Here is a 25812-nt window from a genome sequence, read left to right as displayed (position 1 = left end):
CGATCCTTTGTTTGATTCTTTTTGTTACTTTTTGGATGACACATTATTGTGGTTGGAAAAGAACTTTAACGAAAAACTCTCGGCACTGTTCATGTTAACGAAAAATCATATTTTTACATTAAAAAGTAATTCTGATATTATTTACTTTACCTTTTAATTTGTTATTATCGTTAAAACTCAAAGTTTTTAAACCTTTTTTATTAGTTTTCCTTAGTGGAAAAGGATCCGGATCCTTTTCCTAAAGATCCCGTAATCATGACCATTCATCATACATCGGTTAATTTTCGTTAAGTACTATTCATATTTAATTTTAAATTTTGAAATGATTTGTGACTGCATGATGTACGATGAACGATCACGATTATGAGATCCCTAGGATCCCCATAAAAAGGACCTGACCAGGATTCTTTTCCATTGTTATTATTAAGTGTGAGTGTGACTATTCACTTGCTACTTTTTTTTTGAAGGCAAGGTTTTAAGTTACTCTAATTTATGAGCAGAGGAATCGAATTTGAGCGTAAGAGGAGAGTATAGATTTGCATCAATGTTGATAGATTTTGTACCAATAAATGTATCCATAACACGTCAAAATGTTTTACTGCTCAAAAGTATGGACCAATGTTATTGACCTTTGTCAATAAGAGCAACTTACTTGATACAAGTATATCGTCACGTACTATCTTGTGCACATATACATGTGAAAAAAAAATTTCAAATGCATTGTTAGCTCAAGAGTCAAGACGCCACAATAGCAATGTACTTATGATATGTAAATTTGTTTACAACAATCCGTCATTTAATAAAAGTGGACATTATATTCAAAGAAGAAAATTTGAAATAATTTTGGCAGGAGTAGAAATGATGAGAAGAAAATGAAAATGTATTTAACACAATCAGTAAAAAAGGAGAGAACCCAAATTATTATGGAAAACTTTTTTTCTGTTAAAGTGAGTCAAACTTTTCTAGTGGTTTTAGAGTAAAACTAACCCAGTGTCTTTGTTGACAGGAATATTTTTGCTAATCACTTTCTTCATTGATAATAATGTTCATCCTCTTTGAAATTCTGCATGTTAAATAAACATAAATCTCAAAATCAGCTTTTAGGCTTTATGTCCTTCATCATCCTACCTTTGAATGAGGATCCTCTTTAGATCCTCTTTGTAAGGATCTTGGGATCCTCAAATCGTATCTGTTCATTGTATATCGTGCGGCCAATTTTCATTAGATACTATTTATGTTTAATTTTAAATAAAAATATTTAAAATAATTTATGACCGCATAATGTACGATGAATAGATACGATTTGAAGATTTTCAGAATCCTCATAAAAATAATCCAAAAAAAATCATCACAAAAAATATTCGGAAAGGATCCTCACAAAGAGGATTTCTTTATTTTCACCCAAAAGCACTGTGGGAGTGTGGGGTGATATCGTTCTACTGTAGTCTGTACTGCATCAAAGTTAGGAGCAGATAATCCATTTAGCTTTCATCTGTCAATCATTATTAGTAAGGTGAAATTCATAAACAATAAATGGTCTCATAAGCCTATATTTTTAAGTATTTTAACCGTAAAATCTTAACTTCTTTATGTCAAACAAAAAATCTAATAATTAAGAATTTAGAGTATCTTACATTTCGAAGCACATAAAAAACCTAATTTATATGATTTGAAAAATATAATCTTCCTAGAATTTTCCTTAAAAGATTTTTTTGTTGGTTTTTGGTTGTCAAAAGGTCTTGCATTATGGTTTTACACACCCTTTGTTAATTTCTGTTTTTTTATCTTCTTCAATTCATCCGATCCGATAGTTGAAAATTAGAAGCGTGTGTGAGAAGTAAAAAGGGATGTGTGGATATCACATCCCTTGCTAAAAATAGGTTGTATCAAGTCGAGTTTGATAAAAAAATAAAATACATCATATTGTTTTTACTATACATCAATGTGTACAATACATTACTCAAATGGATGTTTCAGTTTCAATATTTTAGATAAAACTATGTTCAGTTTAAATATTTTAGATAAAACTATCATATTTGACGGCTTAAATATTAAGGACCAACCCAAAAATGAGTTTTAAAGAACCACCATATTAATTTGATTACTTTCATGTTAACATGATAACACCACAAATAATTGTAGGCACAAAGATGTTCCCTGTCTTCCTCTCCACAGATGCATGTTACATGCATCAGGAATGTATTAAATTAAACCAAAAAAATCTATAAAAAATGTGAAGGGAATGTCACTCCAAAATTATTTTCAAAATTCCAAAGAACTAAAGAAGAATTGAAAATGGCATTTTCTGGCCAAGAACATTTTAGTATTTCCATCTCCCTTTCTTTTGATTTTGACTAAACATTCATTTGAAAAACTGTCTCCTAGATTTTTGACATGACCATAGGTAGAAAACTCATTTGTAGAGCACTAGGAAATACATGCATACATACAATGCAAGCACATATAAACTCAGTTCCCCACCATAACACTTACATGTTTGTTTGTGGTAAGGGGAGATTCTTACCTATCTCGGTTGTATATTTTTATATGTATCTTTTATTACGTGATCTTCTCTCTTATCACGTAATGAGAGAGATATAAATAAGAGAATACAACTAATTATATCTTATCATATAATGACAAATGACTTGCTCCCTCTTTTTTTCTTTTTTTGATACTGTGATGTTTTATGTTACTCTAATTCACAAGCAAAGGAATCAAATCGAATTTGAGTATAAGAGGAATCGAATTTTAGTATAAATTTTTTTGCACCAAAAATGTATCAACGTTGATGATTTTGTCCCAATAAATGTATCCATAACATGTCAAAGTGTTTTACTACTCAAAAGTTATGGACTAATGTTATTGACCCCTGTCAACAAGAGCAACTTACTTGGCATAAGTATACCGTCACGTACTATCCTATGCACATATACATATGAAAAAATTTCAAATGCATTATTGGCTCAGGATTTGGGACGGCACAATAGTGATGTACATATGATATGTAAGTTTGTTTACAACAATCCGTTATTTAATAAAAGTAGACATTATATTCGAAGAAGAAAATATGAAGTAATTTTCGGAGGAGTAGAAATAATGAGAGAAAATGAAAATGTATTTAACACAATCAGTAAAAAAGGAGGGAACCCAAATTATTATGGAAACCTATTTTGTGTGAAAGTGAGTCAAACTTTTCAAGTGGTTTAGGGTACGGTAAAACTAGCCTAGGCTTTTGGTTGAGAGCAATATTTTTGCTCAAAACTCTCATTAATGATTAATGTTCACTATTTTATTTATTAACGTTAAATGAATTTGAATTTTGTATGTATTGAAAATTTACAAATATCAAAATTTAAACTTATTAACGATGATAAATATAATAATGAGCATTATCATCATTTTAAAGTGATGAGCAAAAGTGCAAGATTTATTTCAATGACTACTTCAAATTTCAGGCTTTATGTCCTTCATCATCTTCACCCAAAAGCACTGTGGGTGTGGAGCGAAATTGTTCTACTGTAGTCTGCAGTGCATCAAAGTTAGGAGCAGAAAGTGCAACCTCTGTCACACTAGATTTCAATGACTATTTCAAATTTCAGGCTTTATGTCCTTCTTCATCTTATACTTTCACCCAAAAGCGCTGTGGGTGTGGAGCGATATTGTTCTACTGTAGTCTGTAGTGCATCAAAGTTAGGAGCAGATAATCCAATCTTTCATCCGTCGATCATTATTAGTAAGGTGAATTTCATAAACAATGGATGGCCTCATAATCCCAAATTTCAGATATTTTAACTGTCAAATTTTAACTACTGTATTTTAAACGAAATATCTAGTAATTAAAATTTTAGAATATCTTATATTTCGAAGCACATAAAAAAATCTTAATTTATATGATTTATAAAATATAATCTAAAAATATTGTCTCTTTAAAGTTTTTCTTAAAAGATTTTTTGAGGGCTTTTTGTTGCTGGAAGGTTTTACGTGATGGTTTTTGAATTGCTGAAAATAGGTTGCGTCAAGTTGGGTTCGACCAAAAAAAAAAAAAAAAAAGATACATAATATCGTTTTTACTAAGCATCAATGTATACTTACTTAAATGGATGGTTTAGTTTAAATATTTTAGATAAAACTATCATATTTGACGGCTTAAATGTTAAGGACCAAACAAAATTTTCACAGAAAGGGTTAGGGTTTAGGATTACCAACCAAAAATGAGTTTTAAAGAACCACCATATTAATTTGATTACTTTCATGTTAACATGATAACATCACAAATAATTGTAGCTACAAAGATGTTCCCTGTCTTCCTCTGCAGAATAGCCACAGAGGCATGTTACATGTATCAGAAATGTATTAAATTAAACCAAAAAACATCTATAAAAAAAATGTGAAAGGAATGTCACACCAAAATTATTTTCAAAATTCCAAAGAACTAAAGAAGGATTGAAAATGGCATTTTCTGGCCAAGAACATTTTAGTATTTCCATTTCTCTTTCTTTTGATTTTGACTAAACATTCATTTGAGAAACTGTCTGCAAGATTTTTGACATGACCAGATGTAGAAAACTCATTTGTAGAGCACTACGAAACACATACATACAATGCAAGCACATATAACAAGAAACTCAAACCATCTCTAGCCAAATGAGGGCCAGATGGCTCGTTTTAGCCCTCTCTGGCCCTCCAAGAAATTAATATTTTAATGAACAGTGCATGACCATATTTCTTACCATCTCCAACCGAGGGCCAAAGGGCCATAGGGATCGTTTTAGCCCTGTCACAAAAAAGGGTCTCCAACCAAGGACCAAAGGGCCATAGGGCCAAACATAATTTATTATTTAAATTTAAAAACTACAACAACTTAAATTTAAAAACTACAAAAACTTCAATTTAAAAACTACAACTTATATTTAAAAACTACAAATTAAATTTAAAAATTACAACAACTTAAATTTATAGGAAAACAATGAGAATTTTTTAATATTTTTTTACAAATTTTGGCCTAAAAAAATTCAAATTCAACGGCTAGCTGACGTCAGCTAGCCGTTGGATTTGAATTTTTTTTGCTATAAATAGGATGGATATTGAGCTATAATTCACACACCTTTGAATTCAATCTCTTTCAATTCAAGTTTACAATGAATTCCAACTTTTGATCCTCTTCGAATTCCAACTGGGGGTCCTCATACAAATCCAAATTGGAAGAAAAATGGGTGCATATGAGATGAGAAGATGAGGAGTCTGATGAAGAAGATGAAGCATGGCGCAACACACAATATGTGGCAACCATGGCTGCGGCTATGGTGTGTCAGCCAACTAAGGAACAACCTCAATGGGGTGGCTCGGTTGCTGGTCGCTCTTACAAACCACGAAACAGAGCGATGATGCATGCCAATCTGATGAACAACTACTTCAACCTCAACTCGGTGTACACAGAAGATGATTTCAGATGTCGCTGCCGGATGAGGCGTCACATCTTCAAGCGTTTACTTCATGATGTCCAGCAAGTCACTTTCAACAGAAGCTGGACATAGCAAGTTGTCCTGGTTTCTCACCTTATCAAAAGGTTACTGTTGCACTATGAATGATGGCCTATGACACCCTAGCTGATTCGATGGATGAAGTCCATGGTATATCTGAATCTACATGCCTTGATACTCTTGCTGAATTCAGTAACACAATTGTTTAGCTTTACAAAGAGGAGTACCTCAACGAGCCAAATCAAGAAGATCTTGCTGATTCGGGCCGTTTTTGGCCCTCTGGCCCTCTGGACCCTTCAGTTGGAGATGGTCTTCGTTCCCCACCATAACATTTATATGTTTGGCAAAGAGATTCTTAACTTTCTTTGTTGTATATATTTTTTAGGAGAAATTAGGTTCTCATCCGTCTTTCTTCTATTTTATTGATTAAAACTTTATTTCTTTGCAATTTTTGATCAAGGTCTTTAGGTTTTAATGAATGTCATTATTTCAATATACAACATAATTACATTAAATTTCTAAAATATTCATTTAGTGTTGGAAAAATTACATATGGTATATTTATATTTGGGAGACTTTGGATGCGATCCTTAGCTATGAATATTATTGGATTGAAACCTTGTCGGTTTTTAATTTTTGATTGAGGTCCCTGAAATCAATGTGATAATTTATTTATATGTACGTTACTATATTTTTAAGGGAAAATTAGGTTCACATCCTTCTTTTTGTTACTCCATTGATTAAAATCCTATTCATTTTGAATTTTTGATCAAGGTCCTTGGGTATTAATAACATCATTAATTATTTGAATAATAAAATATTTTTATTTTTAAATATATTCCTTTAGTGTTAAAAATGTTACAATTAGTATATTTATATTTATGGCTAAATTTTTTATCATATATTTTTATTTTTAGTTTGTACCTATTTTTAATTTGCAAATATTTTTTAATTTGTACCAATTTTCTTTTCATTTTTAATTTGTACCCATATATTAGTTTCTTTTTGTGCCCATATTTTTTAAAGTTTTATTTGTGTTTGTACCCATGTATATAACGTCACGTGACATTGTATATTTAATCAATGATAGAAAAATTACATATGGTATATTTATGTTTTATGCCTAAACTTTGTATCATATATTTATATTTTTAGTTTGTACCCACTTTTAATTTGCAACATTTTTTTTTTTAATTTGTAGTATTTTCTTTTTAGTTTTATTTTGTACCCATGTATTAATTTCTTTTGGAGCCTATATTTTAAAAAATTCATTTGTACTCATAATTTTTAATCTTTTATCTGTACCCTAATTTATTTATAATGCACCCATTCTTCTTTATTAATGTACCACTTTGTTATATGTGAAATGTACCAATTTTTTTAAACACTATGGATACATTCTTTTGCCATTTATTATTTCTTATTTTTACATAGTTTTATCCATTTTATTCAATCAAAATGTTTGAATTTTTTTTATTGTAACCATTTCTAATAGTATTATAATGAGGGATTTTAAATTTATAGGATTATAAATCTCATAAAATGTCAAACAATTAATGTCAAAACTATAAAAATAAAAATATTAATAGTAGTATAATGAGGTGTACAAAGTCAAGGGACCTTGATCGAACTTTGAATACTATTAAGGTTTTAATCAAAGAATATTAAGGATTAAGGACTGCATCCAAAGTATCCATTTTAAATTAAAAAAAATAGAAATTTTAGTTGTTTATATAAATGAGATTTTAAATAAAAAACCATAATTTGTGGGATTAAAAATATTAAAATATAAATACACTATTGTGTGTGTTTATGTCACATCCCGGCCCAGGGCGGATCACTTCCTGGGCCCGCTCCATCACTGTAGCACGATATTATCCGCTTTACGCTTACCATTCCCTCACGATTTTGTTTTTGGGAACTCACGAACAACTTCCCAGTGGGTCACCCATCATGGGATTGCTCTAGTCCCCTTCTCGCTTAACTTCGGAGTTCCAATGGAACCCAAAGCCAGTGAGGTCCCAAAAAGCCTTGCGCAAGGTAGGGATGAGAATATACATTTAAGGATCACTCCCCTGGGCGATGTGGGATGTCACAATCCACCCCCCTTAGGGGCCCGACGTCCTCGTCGACACACCACGCCCAGGGTTAGGCTCTGATACCAAATGACACATCCCGGCCCGAGGCGAATCACTTTCTGGGCCCGTTCCACCACCATAGCATGATATTGTCCGCTTTGGGCTTACCATTCCCTCACAGTTTTATTTTTGGGAACTCACGAGCAACTTCCTAGTGGGTCACCCATCATGGGATTGCTCTAGCCTCCTTCTCGCTTAACTTCGGAATTCCAATGGAACCCAAAGCCAGTGAGCTCCCAAAAGGCCTTGCACAAGGTAGGGATGGGAATATACATTTAAGGATCACTCCCCTGGGCGATGTGGGATGTCCACATTGCCTAGGGGAGTGATCCTTAAATGTATATTCCCATCCCTACTTAGCACGAGGCATTTTGGGAGCTCACTGGCTTCAGGTTCCGTAGGAACTCCGAAGTTAAGCGAGAAGGGGGCTAGAGCAATCCCATGATGGGTGATCCATTGAGAAGTTGCTTGTGAGTTCCCAAAAACAAAACCGTGAGGGAATGGTAAGCCCAAAGTAGACAATATCGTGCTACGGTGGAGTCGAGCCCGGGAAGTGGTCTCGCCCGGGCCGGGACATGACAATTTGGTATCAGAGCCTAACCCTAGCTGTGTGTGTGCCGACGAGGATGTCGGGCCCCTAAGGGGGGTGGATTGTGACATCCCACATCGCCCATGGGAGTGATTCTTATATGTATATTCCCATCTCTACCTAACAAGAGGCCTTTTGGGAGCTCACTGGCTTCGGGTTCTGTAGGAACTCCGAAGTTAAGCGAGAAGGGGGTTAAAGCAATCCCATGATGGGTGACCCACTGGGAAATTGCTCGTGAGTTCCCAAAAACAAAACTGTGAGGGAATGGTAAGCCCAAAGCGGACAATATCGTGCTACGGTGGTGGAGCGGGGCCGGGAAATGATCGGCCCCGGCCTGGGATGTGACAGTTTATATATATATTCTTCATGGGTACATTCTTCAAAATCACAAAAAAAAAAAAAAAAAAAAAAAAGATATTAGGCTTAAGAACATTAGTAAATTTCTTCGATTAAACTTGACATGGATACATTTTAAAATCAAAGAACAAAAGAATGTACCCATATAAGTTTAAAAATGGATTAAAAAAATTGAATAGATTTTATATAAAAAAAATGGTACATTCTACATATAACAAAATAAAAAGTTTTACATGAATAAGTACATATAATTAGCATGGGTACATTTAGCAAAAATAAAAAGTACAAATAAAAAAAATATGGGTACAAATACAAATAAACTTAAAAAAATATGGGCACAAAAAGAAATTAATATATGGGTACAAATTAAAACTAAAAAGAAAATTGGTATAAATTAAAAAAGAATTACAAATTAAAAATGGGCACAAACTAAAACTAAAACTAAAAATATATGATAAAAAATTTAGTCATAAATATTATGGCTAAACTAAAAATCCTATTCCTTGATCAAAAATTGAAAAGGAATAGGATTTTAATCAATGAAATAGAAAAAGAAAGATGAGAACCTAATTTCTCCTTTATATTTTATGGCTAAACTTTGTATCATATATTTATATTTTTAGTTTGTACCCACTTTTTGTCACATCCCGACCCGGGCGGATCACATCCCAGGCCCGACTCTACCGTAGCACGATATTGTCCGCTTTGGGCTTACCATTCCCTCACAGCTTTATTTTTGGGAACTCACGAGCAATTTCCTAGTGGGTCACCCATCATGGGATTGCTCTAGCCCCCTTCTTACTTAACTTCGCAGTTCCTACGGAACCAGAAGCCGGTAAGCTCCCAAAAGGCCTCGTGCTAGGTAGGGATGAGAATATACATTTAAAGATCACTCCCCTGGGCGATGTGGGATGTCACAATCCACCCCCGTTAGGGGCCCGACGTCCTCGTCGGCACACACGTGGCCAGGGTTAGGCTCTGATACCAATTTGTCACATCTCAGCCTGGGACAGATCACTTCCCAGGCCCGCTCCACCACCATAGCATTATATTGTCCGCTTTGGGCTTTCCATTCCCTCACAGCTTTATTTTTGGGAACTCACGAGCAACTTCCCAGTGGGTCACCCATCATGGGATTGCTCTAGCCCCCTTCTCGCTTAACTTCGCAGTTCCCACGGAACCCGAAGCCAGTGAGCTCCCAAAAGGCCTCGTGCTAGGTAGGGATGAGAATATACATTTAAATATCACTCCCCTGGGCGATGTGGGATGTCACACTTTTAATTTGCAATTTTTTTTTTAATTTGTACTATTTTCTTTTTAGTTTTAATTTGTACCCATATATTAATTTCTTTTTGTGCCCATATTTTTTAAAATTTCGTTTGTACTAAAAAATTTTTAATCTTTTTTTGTACCCTAATTTATTTATAATGTACCCATTCTTTTTTATTAATGTGCCACTTTACTATATGTGAAATGTACCAATTTTTGTGTGTAAAATATACCAATTTTTTTAACACTATGGATACATTATGTTTTCAACACTATGGATACATTCTTTTGCCATTTATTATTTAATATTGTTACATATTTTTTTTTCCATTTATTCAATCAAAATGTTTGAATTTTTATTGTAGCCATTTCTAATAGTATTATAATAAGGATTTTTAAATTTATAGCATTATAAATCTCATAAAATATCAAACAATTAATGTCAAAAGGATAAAAATATAAATACTAATAGTAATATAATGAGGTGTACAAAGTCAAGAAACTTTGAATACCATTAGTCAAAGAGTGTTAGGGACTAGAGACCGCATCCAAAGTATCCCATTTTTTTATGTATTTTTTGTTACATAATATGTCTCTTTTAATACCTGACGAGATCACTGAATGAGAAATATACACAAGAGAATACAACCGGTTCCAAGATGGAATTTCTCTCCAAGACAATGTCAGAAGGATAGGTCGTGTGTTCCTTATACATAACACAAATTTGAAATTTGAAGAGATCAGAGCTCTAAGAATCACACAAAGGAATTTAGTCAAGTACTAATTTTTCTTTCAATCTTTCTCCTCATAAATAATTTATTTCTGGAACATCCCAATGGAATTTGATAGTAACGGATCCGAAAATTCTACGGTGTTAGATAATATCTTATAACGTGATACTTTTAACCGCTGAATCTAAGTCGTCATATCTTTAACTAGAGATCTAACTGTCAAATACTCTATACATGTTATGTATGTGGCAATAATGGGAGCTGTGAGCAAGTGGAGCATGTCTGCATGTGGTGTCTGTCAGCTTGGAGAGCGGTTCAACCGTTCAAGGCATCAAAAACACACTATTATTCCACTTCCAAATTGAGAGATATTTAAACGTTTTCTGCAAGTTTCTCATCTGCTTCTGCTTTTATTCTGGTCTTCTGCATGATTCCTCTTTTAACATGACCACCTACAAAATGAGGACAGCATAAAGGCTTCTTTTTATCCTCTTGTGTTTACCCTTTTTAAGAGAAAAAAAGGACCAAAGATAAGGAGGCCCTCCTCATTTCCCTAAAGGGTTTTCTTTAATTATTTGTTTATTTGTTTTCATACAATGATTTCTGCAATCGTATTTTTCTCCATGCACTCTATTATTCTCGTACGATCTTTAGATTGAACAAATAAAAAAAAAATCAACAGAATAGAGAGAGATACTAAGGTCTCGTTTGGCAGTTCGGATTGTACTGATTATTTCAATCGAATAGAATAAATAATCATTGTATAATACTGACTAAATTAATCGGACGTTTGGTGCAGTATCGGATAATGACCATATTATTTATACTTTGTTTGGTACAATACTAGATATGAATTCAATGTAATTATCTAGAAATCCAAATACTTTTCAAATCCTATCTTCAAAATAAAAACCCCCCAAATTAGAACAAAACCTAATTTCCAAAAAAATAAAAAATAAAAAATAAAATAAAAAAATTGCACAGATGAAATCTTTGGGTTCCCAGCAAATCCTATTATCGATTCCCAGCAAAACCTATCATCTTTCCCAGTTTGAAATATTTCCCAGCACAACCTAATTTTTAAATCCTATCATCGATCCGTCACCACCTTCAATTTCCTTCAAAAGCCCAGATGAAAACAAAGACGATTGCTCGAGCAGTGCAACTGTGGCCATACACAATCCAACCAGTTGATGTAGTGGATCGTGTTCGAATGCAAAGACGTGGCAGAGAGACATTCTGCGGAACAACATCCATCTTGGCCGTTTATTCTTCATCTAATGGCTGTTATGAAAGCACGACAGATGAAGCATAAAAGACCAACACAGCCCATACGTGACAAGATTAAACAGAAAATAAAATTTCATTTCTCTCTTACTCGATCATTACTCGACTCTTTTGTATCATTCATTTACTCGATGTATATCTCCTCTATCTCTAACACAAAAATAAAAATAAAGTTGGTACAAAGTTTCACAACCGCAGTCGTATGATGAATGACGCCAGTGTACATCAAACCCATGTATCAGTGGTACATTAGTCATATACATAGTTGACACAGTGTGAGAGAGTCTGTTCACTCCACATTCTACCAACAGGATCCTCTCCAGATCTTTTGGTGAGGATCTGGAGATTTGTAAATCGTGTACGTTTATCGTACATCGTGCGATCAATTTTTGTCAAGTACTGTTTGTATTTAATTTTAAATAAAAATATTTAAAATGATTTCTAACTGCACGATATACGATGAACGAATATAATTCACGGATCTTCAGAATCCTCACAAAGAGGATCCAGCAAGGATCCGGATTCCACATTCTAGTCATTTTGGCACTAAGTTGTGCTCTAAAATATTTGAGAGAAATTCGAGTTTCTCAACGAAATCATGAGGCAATCTTGTCAATGAAAACCTAGCTAGTGACTGAGCCACTACATTACATGTTCTTGCTACATCCAACTCAAAAACTACATGACAGACCTCAAAAAAGCTAGTGGTCATGGGCATTTGATACAAAATTATAAGCACATCTCATTGGGAAAACGACTCTAGTGAGTTCGGCCACTGTTTGAGAATACTTCAGAGTACATTACATCATATATATACATAAGGGCCCAAAAATGGAATTTGGAGCCAGGCAATTTATAAGTAAGATCAATTCATGTCAAATTGCATAAACTTTCTTACTCTTATACTCAGTGTTCAAAAGCTCTGAATCCGAAATCACCGAGAAAGAGGGTGAGTGAGAGTGCGAGCACGAGAGTGAGTGTGAGTGTGTGCTCATCGATGATCTCCGAAGGCTGCGACGACGTTTAGAAGCTTCAACGTGCTGCACAACCATCCAATAACACATTGTTCCAAATGTCATTCCCATGATCACTGTCCCTATAGCTGTCACTCCAATAGCCAGCCATTTCTCTTCTTTTCCAACAATTATATATGACAGTGCAAGAAATGAAACCGAAATCATCACACAAGCCATCCACATGAGCTTGTTTATGACTGACATCATCTTCTCTTTTGCCTCCCTCTCTACGACAACAATAGAAGTTTGAACCACCACAACAGCCAACGATATGAAGAGAGCAAAAGAGTCAAAGATGAAGAAGACTACGAACTCAGGTTTGGGGCCAATGTTTGCTTCTCCAGGAGAGAATCCACCAGGAAGAGGTTTCTTGGGGTCAGGGTATTGGCCCGGGACAGTGAAGATTGCAGCAAAGGCGACAGTGGCAATGAGTACAGCCACAACTGTGGTGGAGTTTATTGCATTGTTAAGCCCATCCAAATGCATTTTACTGAGCTGCTTTACCATTCCATGCACTTGCTTTCGTGTTTGTCTCGTTTGCTTAAGCTGATCATGCACCTCATGTTTTATTTCGCTTACAGTTTGTTTGAGTTCTCGATTTGGGTTCATAGTTGGCGGCTTCATGGATTTGGCACTTTGAATCCCATGCTCTGCCAGAATGGTAGCAATCTTTGTGTGCCCAGATTTCTCAGCAGTGTCAAAAACAGATTCTCCAGATCTGTTAATGATGGTTTTCGCCACTCCCTTATGACTTAACAGCGTTCGAACAATCTGCAAAAGTCCAATCTCAGGGGCTTAGATATATGATTCATTCAATTAACATTCCATAGCCTAACTGAACAACACATTCATGATCATTCAACTTTAAGCGATGACCGAAAACTCAGTAACACGCATAAATCCATTTGAGATCTTAAAAAAGGTTTGATTTTCATTTGCATATTATAAATCAAATTAAAAAATTTCATTACCTGAGCGTGACCCTTCCCTGTTGCCACGTGCAAGGCAGTGTTTCCCTTGTTATCTACCACGTTTATCAACGAAGGATCTGCCTTCGCTAGCTCACCCACCAATTCGACATTCTGTCCCTTAACTGCCATATGGAGAGCTGTCTGGCCCTTATTATCTCTTCTTAATGCAATTCCGGTATCTTTGCTCAAGAGGGCCTGGATCACCTCCAAATGCCCTTTCCTTGCTGCAGAATGCAAGGCAGTTTTCCCATTGCTTCTTGCAATGGCCACCAAACTGCAACCAGTCTCCAAAAGAAAACTTACTACTTCTGTGTGTCCCTGTGCTGCAGCGATGTGCAATGCTGTGGTGTTTGTGCGATCAACGGTCATTGAAAGTTCTGGAATCGCCTCCATGAGGACCTTCAGTACCTCTGAACCACAGTAAAAGAAGAAAAATTTAAGATTATCCGCTCGATAAATGACATCTTATCAAGTTCAATCATTGTTCACAAAACCTTCCTAGTCTCCTAAAGAACTCACAAATCAAATGAGGTAACGCACTTTACGCAAGAAACCGGATTCTTCCACTGTGATTACAGTATGCAGTCCAAGTTTATAGATAACAATAAGGATTTAACATCATGTCAATTAAGGGAACAATCACAGATTAAGGTTAACGAAAGTTTGAAACATCGATAGAGACTCACTCACCCAAGTGCCCTTGCTTGGAAGCAATGTGAAATGCATCACAGCCATTTCGAGCTTTGATACCAGCTGAACCAACATCATAGTACTTCATCATTTCCTTAACCAAATCAACATATCCACAATCAGCCGCCAGATACAAGGCGGTTTCCCCCATGTGATTCTGTTTCGACAAAAGTTCATTCAGCTCTGCCTCCCCACAGTTAGACAAGATTTCTACAACCAATCCCAAATCTCCTTCTCTTGCTGCCAAATGCAAGGGCCCGTCTTCGCGCTTTCCCGTCAACTGCTTAGTCATCTTCTTCCCAACAAAGCTTTGCTGCCTCACTGGAGCTGCCATTGTGTTCAGTACCAATCCTGTATGTTTAGACTTTGAAGGTTTTCTTCCCTTTTCACCATGGAAGACCAAAAGTCAAGCTAGGCAACCTAGAAGATCAAATTTTATGAATGATTAGAGGAGGATAAGATAATTCAGATGATTCCATGAGTTTGCACGTGGGAAATCTGTAAATTTGATTCCTTGATACCCATAACACACACCCTGACATCTTCCTCCTGCACCCAAAAAATAATTCAAATAAATTAAACCCCAATTGTTTAACACTCTCTCTCACCCCCCCCCCCCCTCTCTCTCTCTCTCTCTCTCTCTCTCTCTCTCTCCCCTCTTAGTTTATATACACATTTCTTTGCAAAATCCAAACATCATTACAAGACGGCAAAAAGAACAGAACAAAAGTTAAAATTAAGCAAAGTTGAAACTGTCTTTGCACATGCAGTGTGAAATCAAATATATATAATGCCTAGTTGCATATCTAGCCATCCAGCAAAAGTTATAAACTATGTATATACCAAAAAGGTCACTAATTAAAGTTTTTGTTTTTTAAAAAAAATTGAACTTTACGAAACAAAATAATGAACTTACTGGTTTTGTGCAGTTGGGGTTTGTTAGAACTCAGAGCAGAATTTCTTTCCTGCAAATTTAGAAAGTATGAAAGTTTGAAGTGTGAAAAGAAGAGCCCAAAAATTGGACGGTTGAGTGAGTGGAGTTCCGGTTAAATTCAACTATTTGCAAAAAGGTGGTGTTGACAGATTCCCTAGAGGATGGACGGAGAACAAGAACGGGTGGACGTTAGACATCTCCAGGATTAAAAGTTTAAAAATTAAAAAATATTTGATTTATTTAAAAAATCATTTTCAACAGATGATTGGACTATAATTTATTAACTTTTTTTTTTTTTTTGGAAAATGAGACTATAGTGTTTTTCATTACATCAAAGGTGCAAAATTTTAGAGTGATGTTATTCCCATCCCAATGTCTTATTTTTCCACCAATCTTTTAATGAAAATTTTTAATTACAAATTTGTCCATTTGCAAAAAGATTGATAAGGACATTATTTATCTTGTTTTGCTTAATTTAAATTAAAAAAAAAAAAAAGTTGGGCGTGGGAGATGATTTGTCAACCTTAAACCCTAACTTATATTTTCATCTCCTTTCATTTAGAGAAAGTTAAAAAAATATCAATAGACTTAGAAGATGACTTTTTCATTGAATAGGTGGAAGATGACACTTCTACGGAAGAGGTAGAAGATTATGTTTCCATTGAAAAGATAGAAGAATCATTTGTGTGTAGGTCATTTGAATTTCTCCATCGTATTTTTAAATTTGTCGTTGTTGAAATCTTTTGAATTTGGATACCTCTGTTGTTTCCATTTGAATTGGTAGACCTTAATGATTTTCATTTACATATTATTTGTATGTATATATTAAGGGTTATTTTGGGAATAATAGTGGGTGGAGAAACAACGTTTTAATTTTTTTAATTTTTTAAGGTGGTGGGATTATAATGTGGGTGGAAAAATAAGACAATGTGGTGAGTCTAGTAACTCTCTAATTTTATGGAGCCCACATACCATTATTTGGTCAAAGAAACATCAGGTTGGTCAAATGTAGCCCCTCTTAGCTCTTTGTTGGGGGTCCATCTCCTCAATTGTAATATTTATTTAAATTCAACGACTAAATTTGAAAACATCCAAAAGTAATTTAATTAAATTAACCAATAAATGTAAAATATAAACTTAAAACTGATAAATTCTTGAGAAAATATGTTTAGCTCATTTAATTAAAAATAGTATATAATAATTTATTTAAATTCAACGATTAGATTTGAAAACATCCAAAAGTAATTTAATTAAATTAACCAATAAATGTAAAATATAAACTTAAAACTGATAAATTCTTGAGAAACTATGTTTAACTCATTTAATTAAAAATAGTATATAAGTATAGTATAACATTGTTTATTTAAAACTAATTTTTTGCAAAGTTATAATTATGAATACTATTATTTTTGGAAAGGGATCCTCTCCAGATCCCTTCCACATAATTCTTCTCATCAAACAATTTGGGCCCTTGAAATTTGATCCAACGGCTAAAGTTATTATAACTTTTAAAATAAATCTGTATTTTTAATTGTTGGATCAAATTTCAAGAATCTGAATTATTTAATAAGAAAGATTAGATAGAAGGGATCCGGAGAGGATCATTTCCATTATATTTAGCCACTTTACTGTGCAGCCAAAGGAGAAGCTGGCTTCATTGCAAGACAGCTCATTTTTGACCACTCCTTTCCACTTAGACTCTTACTTGGTTTTGGACATTGACCAATCGTTCTTCACCACGTTGTCATCAAAATATGATCATTGACCATCCATGACCTCTATACGTGGAGTATCTCTGATGCAGCATGTTTCATACTTTTCATTTTTTAATTACTGTGATTAGATTCCGTATCATCGATGTTCTTCATAAGAATTTCAGAGAGATTCGTGAATCATATCTGTTCATCTTACATCATGTAGTCAGAAATTATTTTAAATTTTTTATTGAAAATTAAACACAAACTGTACCTGACAGAAACTGGCTGCACGATATACGATAAACGAACACAATTCACGATCTCCAGATCCTCATGAAGGGGATCTGAAAAGGATCCTATTGGACGTGATTAGTCATGTGATGAAAAAAAAGAAGGTTTGAAGCATAGAACAAGTAAGTTTTTCTATGACTTGCTAATCAGGGCTTGACAAGCAAAACATATAACAAATTTTGCGTAATTGATCCACTTCTTCAACATTTCAAACACAAATTGTATCATTAAAAGGGGCTTACAGCTTAGATAGCCAGAACATTTATCACTGCACTCGAAGACGAAGTGTTAACCTCCATCCCTTCTACAATACTATTCTTTGTATAAGAAAATATCGCTAGATCAAAAATTAGTCGGTACTCATAACTGGCAAAGCATTACAATATGAGGTGACGAAATGACGAACATTGGATGGGTATTGTTGGTATAATGACAAATTGAGAGTGGGTTGATTAGGATGAAAAGCAAAGAAAGAAGACATTGACTTAAGTAAGAGACAAGCGAAGGCCGGCATAGAGCACAAGGATTCAGGAGCCCACTTCTGGGATCTTGACTTTCTGGAAGATCAGGGTTCCCAACTTCCGGTGTTTCACGCTTCTTTCTATTTTCATCATTTTCTATGGTCGGTTGAACTTCCCTACCAAAACAAAATTGATCCATCTGTCTGCTTAATGGTGTTTCTGATAGCTGTTCCATTTGCTTCTACATAACAAAAACCATATTTTTCTCGACGTTTCATGGAAATGGAATAAGGGTTTTTCAACGCATATGTTCTGTTAGTTTCTCGTGAAAACGATGCTAATTTCTTGATAAAATTTGTGAAGAAGAGTATTGTAGTATGTACTTTTGCTTATAAGCATTTTTGGATTGGATCGGTTTTGTTTACAAGTGCAACAAAAATTTGTTGAAAACTAAAGTGTCTTGTGGAGCCACTTAGTACTATGGTGTAGTAGTATTCCTCTTCACTTGTAAGTGAGAGTTCTAGGTTCGATTCTCGGCAACTGCAAATTTGAACACATTATTACTAGCACATTGTGAGGCTTAGCCTACTCTTCCACTCCTTTAGTATAAATAATATCATTGATAAAAAAAAATGTTTTGTGGAAAAGCAGACCAAAATTCTACTTTCTGCTTCATAAGTTCTTCTAGTTGAATCATTATGAAGCACTACATGCCGTTAAAATATTTATCCTCATAAACGTTTTTGTTCATGACAAATAAGTTTTAACAAAAAATTAAGCTTCATGATATGCATTTGGAAGTGCTTTCCATAACCCAGTGTTTTTTAACTTTTTATGTGAAACGCGTTAAAAGGACTTTTGATCTACCAAAGAGGAGCAATTGCTGCGAACAGGGTGTGGAACCGAGTAGATCACTTGCTTATAGTGCCCACGGTCGCGCGGATTCAAGACCTTCTCCACCATGTGCTGCACCTGGTTCTTCTAATAGCTGACAAAATACCCATAATTGACTTCTGAGAAAAGCAAAAGCACCAAAAAAAGCACTGCAGGTAGACCCCCAACATCAACATCAATATCAACACCTTGTTATCCCAACCAATCACAATCTTAATTAGCGGACAATTAAAGTATATAAAATATGTTTAACATAATGGATTATCTGTTCCAAGAAGTGAAGGATGTAAAAGTCTTCCACAATGTATGAAAAGTGGTCGCTCTCAAATGTGACGGATGGGATCACTATCTGCCACATTTGTTACGTTGAAGCAAACATTGTTTTTGTTGGAAATTATATATTATAATATGAAATATTGTAATATATAATTTTAATAATTGAATGAAAAATATTGTTAACCAATTTTTTAGAAAGGTTATATTGTTTAGGTGTATTTCATTGATAAGTGATGTATACTTATAGATGAAAAGTTACATCTCTTTAATAAGTAGACATTGGATTCTATATAAACCCATGAAACCATTGGTATTAAATATAGAAAATTAGAGTTAATTTTTACTCTTGAGAAATAAGGTTTCCCCACTTTGTTTCTCTCATGTTTCATGTGTCAAATTCCGAGTCGTGTCTTGAGAGTACGGAACATATAAAGTTCGCCAGAATCCGAAGATTGAAGTGCTTTGACTTCGGATTATAGATTGTTGAATCTTGAGAAATGGACACCTACCGAACTACAAGCACAAGAGTAGGGACGAAATTCTATCTTTAGGACATTGCATTTATGCAAACCTCAATCTCCAAGTTTGTCAGTTATTCTAACTTTCTCTCTAGTTGTTTATATTAATCTTATATATAATTGATGTTGTGAATTTCCTTATGATTATTATCATTGGAATTATATTATTATTTTTCATATTTTCTAATATTATGTATGACTGTTCATTCATAAGTAATTAATTGAGATAGTGAAGCATGAAGATATATTGCAAAACTGTCGCTAATCGCATATTTAGGAATGATGAAAATTCCATGATATATATTCTTTGTATGCTTTTATGCTTAAAGACCTTCATGTAATATCTGAGTTATCTTTGTGTCAATCGCTTATGTTTGCACATAGATGGAGGAAACGATATGACTGTTCGTTGACACCACATAGGCACTTGCATATCCCTACCAATAAGATTTTACTTATGTTAGGCATATCATGGAGATCCATCTAAAATCCATGTTTGACGTTGACTCTTTCTAGAAGAGAATTGTTTGTTACCAAGTGAAATTTTATAGTTTAAAAATTTGTATCATCTACAATAAGTGCAGAACGGTCATTGTGGTGTACTGTGTTTAGATTGGATGTTAGATGTGGTTTTGCCAACTCGTAGCAATTCTTGGAAAAGTTCCTTTTGCAGAAAGGAATTGCATCTGTATAATTGATTGATACAGTTAATCCCTATTAGGCAGATGCATGAAGGATTCAAGGCCATAGTGAATTATCTCAGAGTTTTAAGTGAATTAATATGATCTTTGAGTTGTACGGGATAGTTCCGTATAAATGGAAACTATGTCTAATAGAAACCACAAAACTGGGTTTGCCGTAAATCGGGAATGGTCCAGACTAAAAGCCAAGTCCTTTGAGAACAATAAGACACCAAAAGTGTGGGGGTCTTTTCTAAATTTGCAGAAAGACGTTATGTTGCTTATTTAGTAAGCAATGGCAACCAATGAGTGTGTTTTATCAATGGTTACTCATGGTAATAAACTTTTGTGATAACAAAAGAAGATGCTGTATTCAAATTAAATCTTTGAACTCATGTTAGATGAGTTATTATCGTCTTGAAAAGACAAAGACTGGATTAAAAGTGTGAGGGTCTTTTTGAAGTAAATTACAAGACACTAAAAGTGTGGGAGTATTTTGCAAAATGCATTAGACCCAATATGGCTTTATAATAAGCAAGCGTGGACTTGGATATTTTCATGTTAGTCATGTATGAAACCAAAGCCAATTCCCTTGAGAAGAATTAGACTCTGGAAGTTTGGGAATACCTTGCAATGATAAGAGTTTTGCTTTCTCTTGTTACTAGTCATAGCGAGGAAGAGTCAAATGAAAATTAAGATTAACATTCTTTGGCGGGGATTCTAGTCCCATGATAATTTAAAAGCTCAGATGATAAAGTGTGGAAGCCTTTAAAAGCTTTTCCTGTAACACCTTAGTGAGGCGTGAATGCCTAAGAAGAAAGATAAAAGGCCATCTTAGTTGCTTCTTACATCTTAAATTACAAAACATGATCAATTTAACGATAACGTTAAAGATTAATCACAACTATCGAAGAATTGTTGGGTAACTTCTCTATTTTGAGATATGAGATTTACTTAAGAAGAATGGAAATGTAATTTGCTAATTGAATGAGACAATCAAAATGTCATCTCTTATAATGAGTAATTGTTTAAGGTATGGCAAGGTTATAGACCTTCTATAGATACCTTAAATGTGAGGGAAGTCTATTTCCTAGTGTTAGCAAATTATTGTGTAAGTCCTAACATATGTTTTGAGGACTCAACATTGGAAAAACAACTAATATGGAAGTGCACACCATAAGAGTAGTCAACCTTAGTGGTACCAATTATTAAAGGTTTGACTAGAGAGTAAGTTGATCATCGAGGGGAATGAGGTTAAAGCCAACATAATTAATGAATCAACCGAGCGGAAACCTAACTTAGTTGATTAGAGATCCCACTGTCTAAGTTCAATAGGCAAACTGGTTAGGCATGATTCAAAGAAGTTAACACACTATATACCTCATTCCTATGGTGGAAGAAGTGTGTTGTCTGCAGAAGTTTTAGGATGTATATTTATACTTAATGACAATGATATCTTATAAATAAGAGGAATAGAGTAGACTATTCTTAATCAGTGGTCACCTATGTGAGAGTAGAAGTGAGTTGCTTCTATGAGTATGAAATGGGTAAATTCTCTAAAGCTCTCTTCATAAATTCGGGATTTGTTCAGGACCAAAATGAACACAACCGTATGAACTGGAATATATTAGGATTAGTGGTGTGTGTTGCTTATTGTCTCGGTTTACTACTGCGGTGAACAGTTCAAGATTCTATATTCACTTCGTCACCAAGTAAATTCGATAAGTATTCACTAGGATAGGTTCAAGTCCAAAAGACACATCTCCCGATGCATCTCTTGTCCGTCTGTACTCTCAAATTCTTTCTAATTTTTCATTCATGTGGAGAATTGTTGGAAATTATATATTATAATATGAAATATTGTAATATATAATTTTAATAATTGAATGAAAAATATTGTTAACCATTTTCTTAGAAAGGTTATGTTGTTTAGGTGTATTCCCTTGATAAGTGATGTATACTTATAGATGAATAGTTACATCTCTTTAATAAATAGACATTGGATTCTATATAAACCCATGAAACCATTGGTATTAAATATAGAAAATTAGAGTTAATTTTTACTCTTGAGAAATAAGGTTTCCCCACTTTGTTTCTCTCATGTTTCATGTGTCAAATTCCGAGTCGTGTCTTAAGAGTACAGAATGTATAAAGTTCGCCAGAATCCGAAGATTGAAGTGCTTTGACTTCGGATTATAGATTGTTGAATCCTGGGAGATGGACGCCTACCGAACTACAAGCACAAGAGTAGGGACGAAATTCTATCTTTAGGACATTGCATTTATGCAAGCCTCAATCTCCAAGTTTATCAGTTATTCTAACTTTCTCTCTAGTTGTTTATATTAATCTCATATATAATTGATGTTGTGAATTTGCTTATGATTATTATCATTGAAATTATATTGTTATTTTTCATATTTTCTAATATTGCGCCAACAGTTTTATCCCCGTAAATCAGAAAGATGAAAGTGAACAAGAAGTCTTCGAAAATGTACACAAGCTTTTCAATAGGGTCAAGCTCAGGAGAAAGTAAAAATGCAAAGTGAACAAGGCTATGCAAAGAACATGTCTCAAAGCCATTCGCTCTTTCGCCTGTTCAACCAAACAACTCACAGGTTTCCAAATGTGGAAAATTGGTTATTTGTGACTAATCCAACTATACAAGTTCCAAATCAGACCGGTACCACGTATACGACATATCATTTTTCTCCCTCCCTGCCTTTGACGATTTAAGGGCGTCAACAGTTCTGCTGAAAAATTTTGCAATCCTTGAGACGCCTGGAAAATCATTTTCAAACGAGTCCACACAATGATGCTGTTACAAGGTCCCTGAATTTTGTATCTATAGCGTAGAACCTCTTGCAAACCAACTATCCCGTATGATTTTCTCCTTCCCATGTTAAAGGCAGACATAGAACCAGAGGCTGGTTTCGAACCACACTATGATCACAGGGCATAAATACGGTTCACTTCTGAATCAGACTCCGAGTGACGCATGGAATAGTTAGTTCCATTCCTCCTCGACATCTTCTCTCTCTTCCTCAGTCTGCGAAGCCTTTTGGTCTTCACCACATAATATGTCATGGTACCAATAACTCCCCCAATTGTAAGTCCCCCTATAAATGTGACAAGGATTGCAGCCCACACATTATGCCGCCCAACCACTATATACGATGAAGAAATAAATGCTACTGTAGTGCAGACGGAGGCTAGCCACATCAACTTATTGATCACTTCCACAACCCTCCTCTCCGTCTTTGTCTCCCCCCTGACGAGGGTGATTTGTACCAAAACAACAGCCAATGATGAGAAGAGTGAAACGGCATTGGAAAGGATAAAAATTTTAAATGATACTCGGATTGACACAACAGCTGCCCCGGTGTCAAAGTCACCGCCAGGAAGTGTAAATATAGCTGCAAAAGCTACTGTTGCAAAGAGTGAAGCAACCACTGTGACCGAGTTAGTGGCATTATTGATTCCTTCCCTCTGTAGCTTGCGGAGCTCCTTGGCAATTCCAGTGACACTCTGGTTTGTTTTGCGGGCTTGTTCAAGCTGATTATGGACATTTTTTTGTATCTCTGTCACGGTGTTTCTAAGCTCATCCCGTGGCTGGTTAAGTTCATTTGCTCGGAAAGCACCATATTGAGTCAAGGTTTCCTTAATTGTTGTGATCTCTTCAGAGTATGGAAGTCCTTCGGCTATATCAAGAGGTGTTTTCTGGTCTCTTGTTAGTGCATTCACATTTGTATCACGAACGAGCAACAGCACATTGACTATCTGCAAGCGTAATGAGAAATTAAATTGAATAAAGTCAATACTAAGTATCCGATCATATTAACATGTCAAAACATGAAGATCCAACAATGGAAATACATACATCTACTCGCTTTTTCCTGGTGGCCACATGCAATGCTGAATTGCCGAACTTGTCTGGAAGCATGACAATAGCTGGATCCGCATCGACAATCAACCTCACAACTTCACTGCTATGACCTTTTACGGCCATATGCAGAGCAGTTTGTCCTTTCTTATCAATTCTTCTTGCTAGTTGTGGATCCTTGCCAAGCAAAGTTTTCACAATTTCTACATGCCCCTGTCGCGCAGCAAGATGTAATGCATTTTTCCCATTGGATTTCGCTACTTCCAGCAAACTAGAATCTTTGGATAGTAATTCTTTAACGACGGCTGTATGCCCTCTTGTAGCAGCAGACACAAGAGGGGTAGCATTTGCCTGGCCAACTGTTTTGCTAAGCCCCGGGTCATGGTCTAAGAGCACCTGGACAATGGCTGCATAAAGCTAGTTATTGAGCTAAGGTGACATCGTATTGAAACTCGATTAATCACCAAGGACAAAGCAGAATCAACTCCAAGTGCATGAGCTAAAACAAAATCAAAACGAAATATAACACAACACTGTTGCAACTCATAGTGAATAAAAAACCTCTGATCTTTCGATCACCAATACTATAAAATGTGCTGTAGTAACATCACTCGATGGTAATGACCGTCACACTAAAAATTTCTCCATTTCAAGTTTCAACATTTCCTAAACACATAGATACATATTACTGAACTGAAATAATAATTCAAATTCCGGCACGGATTATCTAACTTTATGGTTACCTTGGTGCCCTTTATTTGCAGCAATATGCAATGCATCAAACCCAATTTGATTCTTCAACAAAATACCCTCCTCCGTCATGTAAGGCAGAAGCTCCTCCACTATAGCAAGATGGCCCTGCTCCGCTGCTATGAAAAGTGCCGTCTCTCCCAACTCATTCACCTCATTCACAATAGCAGACCTCATCTCCTCCACCTCTTCATCAAACTCGGATCCCACCATCTGGGCATCAATCTCCCCCAGAAACTGCTGCACCGCTGCCAAGTCCCCTCGGCGTGCAGCCAGGTGGAGCTCTGTGTCATTGTGGCGGCCGGTCACCTGCTTCACATACTTCTTCCTCCCCAACTGATCAATGCGCTTCCCGGAATTCGACACAACCAGAGACTTGCTGGAATTCGAAACCAGCAATGCCTTGCCGGAATTAGAAGCCAGCAGGGCCTTGCTGGAATTCGAGAAAACCAGGGCCGGCCTCGACGGGTGTGGTGAAGACGGCGGCTCCGACAGAGCTCCTGGGGTTGAGGGCTGCACCAGCCCCTTCTCCAAGTCCCTTTCACCTCCTTACAAATCAAATAAACTCCACAATTTAAATCTTTATTCATAAATAATTAAAAAAAAACAACGGATTGGATGATATAGTCAGTGAATATATAATCATAATTGAGAAATTAATACAAAAAAATTAGCAAAATTAATGAATTTTATTTTCTGTTTTTCGCGCGAAATTGATCAAGAAACGAAAATGGGCAATGAGGGAACATTCAATTCCTAATTCCATTTTCTTCCATTTTCCCGCAGTTTCTCGGCAGCCAAACACACAATAACACGCAGAGAGAGAGAGGGAGAGAGACGGAGAGGAAGTACCTGAATCATGCCCCGGTCCCAAACGGATTCTCATTGTGAAAATAGAGA

The 25812-nt window shown here is 35.2% G+C and overlaps 2 protein-coding genes across 3 annotated transcripts; both read right to left on the bottom strand.

The window, feature by feature from the left end:
* Positions 1 to 12571: 12571 nt before the first annotated feature.
* On the bottom strand, positions 12572 to 15648 carry LOC137745675 (ankyrin repeat-containing protein At5g02620-like). 2 transcript variants are annotated; one of them, XM_068485673.1, is made up of 4 exons: positions 15448 to 15648; positions 14532 to 15080; positions 13842 to 14251; positions 12572 to 13641 (listed from the first exon to the last, which is right to left on the bottom strand). In XM_068485673.1, the coding sequence occupies exons 2-4, from the start codon at positions 14863 to 14865 to the stop codon at positions 12730 to 12732; spliced, it is 1656 nt and encodes a 551-aa protein (XP_068341774.1). In that variant the 5' UTR covers positions 14866 to 15080; positions 15448 to 15648; the 3' UTR covers positions 12572 to 12729. The 2 variants fall into 2 exon arrangements, with proteins under 2 accessions (XP_068341774.1, XP_068341773.1); XM_068485672.1 differs by having other exon boundaries at positions 14532 to 14951.
* A 7157-nt stretch (positions 15649 to 22805) lies between these two features.
* LOC137744341 (ankyrin repeat-containing protein ITN1-like) lies at positions 22806 to 25798 on the bottom strand. The gene is made up of 4 exons (XM_068484178.1): positions 25765 to 25798; positions 24906 to 25460; positions 24160 to 24569; positions 22806 to 24059 (listed from the first exon to the last, which is right to left on the bottom strand). Exons 1-4 carry the CDS (start codon positions 25796 to 25798, stop codon positions 23229 to 23231), a joined length of 1830 nt encoding a protein of 609 aa, XP_068340279.1. The 3' UTR covers positions 22806 to 23228.
* Positions 25799 to 25812: the final 14 nt, after the last annotated feature.

Source organism: Pyrus communis, chromosome 9 (genome assembly GCF_963583255.1).
Source record: "Pyrus communis chromosome 9, drPyrComm1.1, whole genome shotgun sequence".
NCBI classification, from domain to species: domain Eukaryota; kingdom Viridiplantae; phylum Streptophyta; class Magnoliopsida; order Rosales; family Rosaceae; genus Pyrus; species Pyrus communis.
Note: the sequence above shows the minus strand (reverse complement) of the source record. Positions and strands in the feature narration are given on the sequence as shown.

Coding starts and splice junctions, on each gene's coding strand:
- LOC137745675 (XM_068485673.1), bottom strand. CDS start 14,865: ATGGCAGCTCCAGTGAGGCAGCAAAGCTTTGTTGGGAAGAAGATGACT. Junction 14,252..14,531: donor TTCCAAGCAAGGGCACTTGG/GTGAGTGAGTCT, acceptor ACTGTGGTTCAG/AGGTACTGAAGGTCCTCATG. Junction 13,642..13,841: donor CAGGGAAGGGTCACGCTCAG/GTAATGAAATTT, acceptor GGACTTTTGCAG/ATTGTTCGAACGCTGTTAAG.
- LOC137744341 (XM_068484178.1), bottom strand. CDS start 25,798: ATGAGAATCCGTTTGGGACCGGGGCATGATTCAG. Junction 25,461..25,764: donor GGGACCGGGGCATGATTCAG/GTACTTCCTCTC, acceptor TTGATTTGTAAG/GAGGTGAAAGGGACTTGGAG. Junction 24,060..24,159: donor CCAGGAAAAAGCGAGTAGAT/GTATGTATTTCC, acceptor TTACGCTTGCAG/ATAGTCAATGTGCTGTTGCT.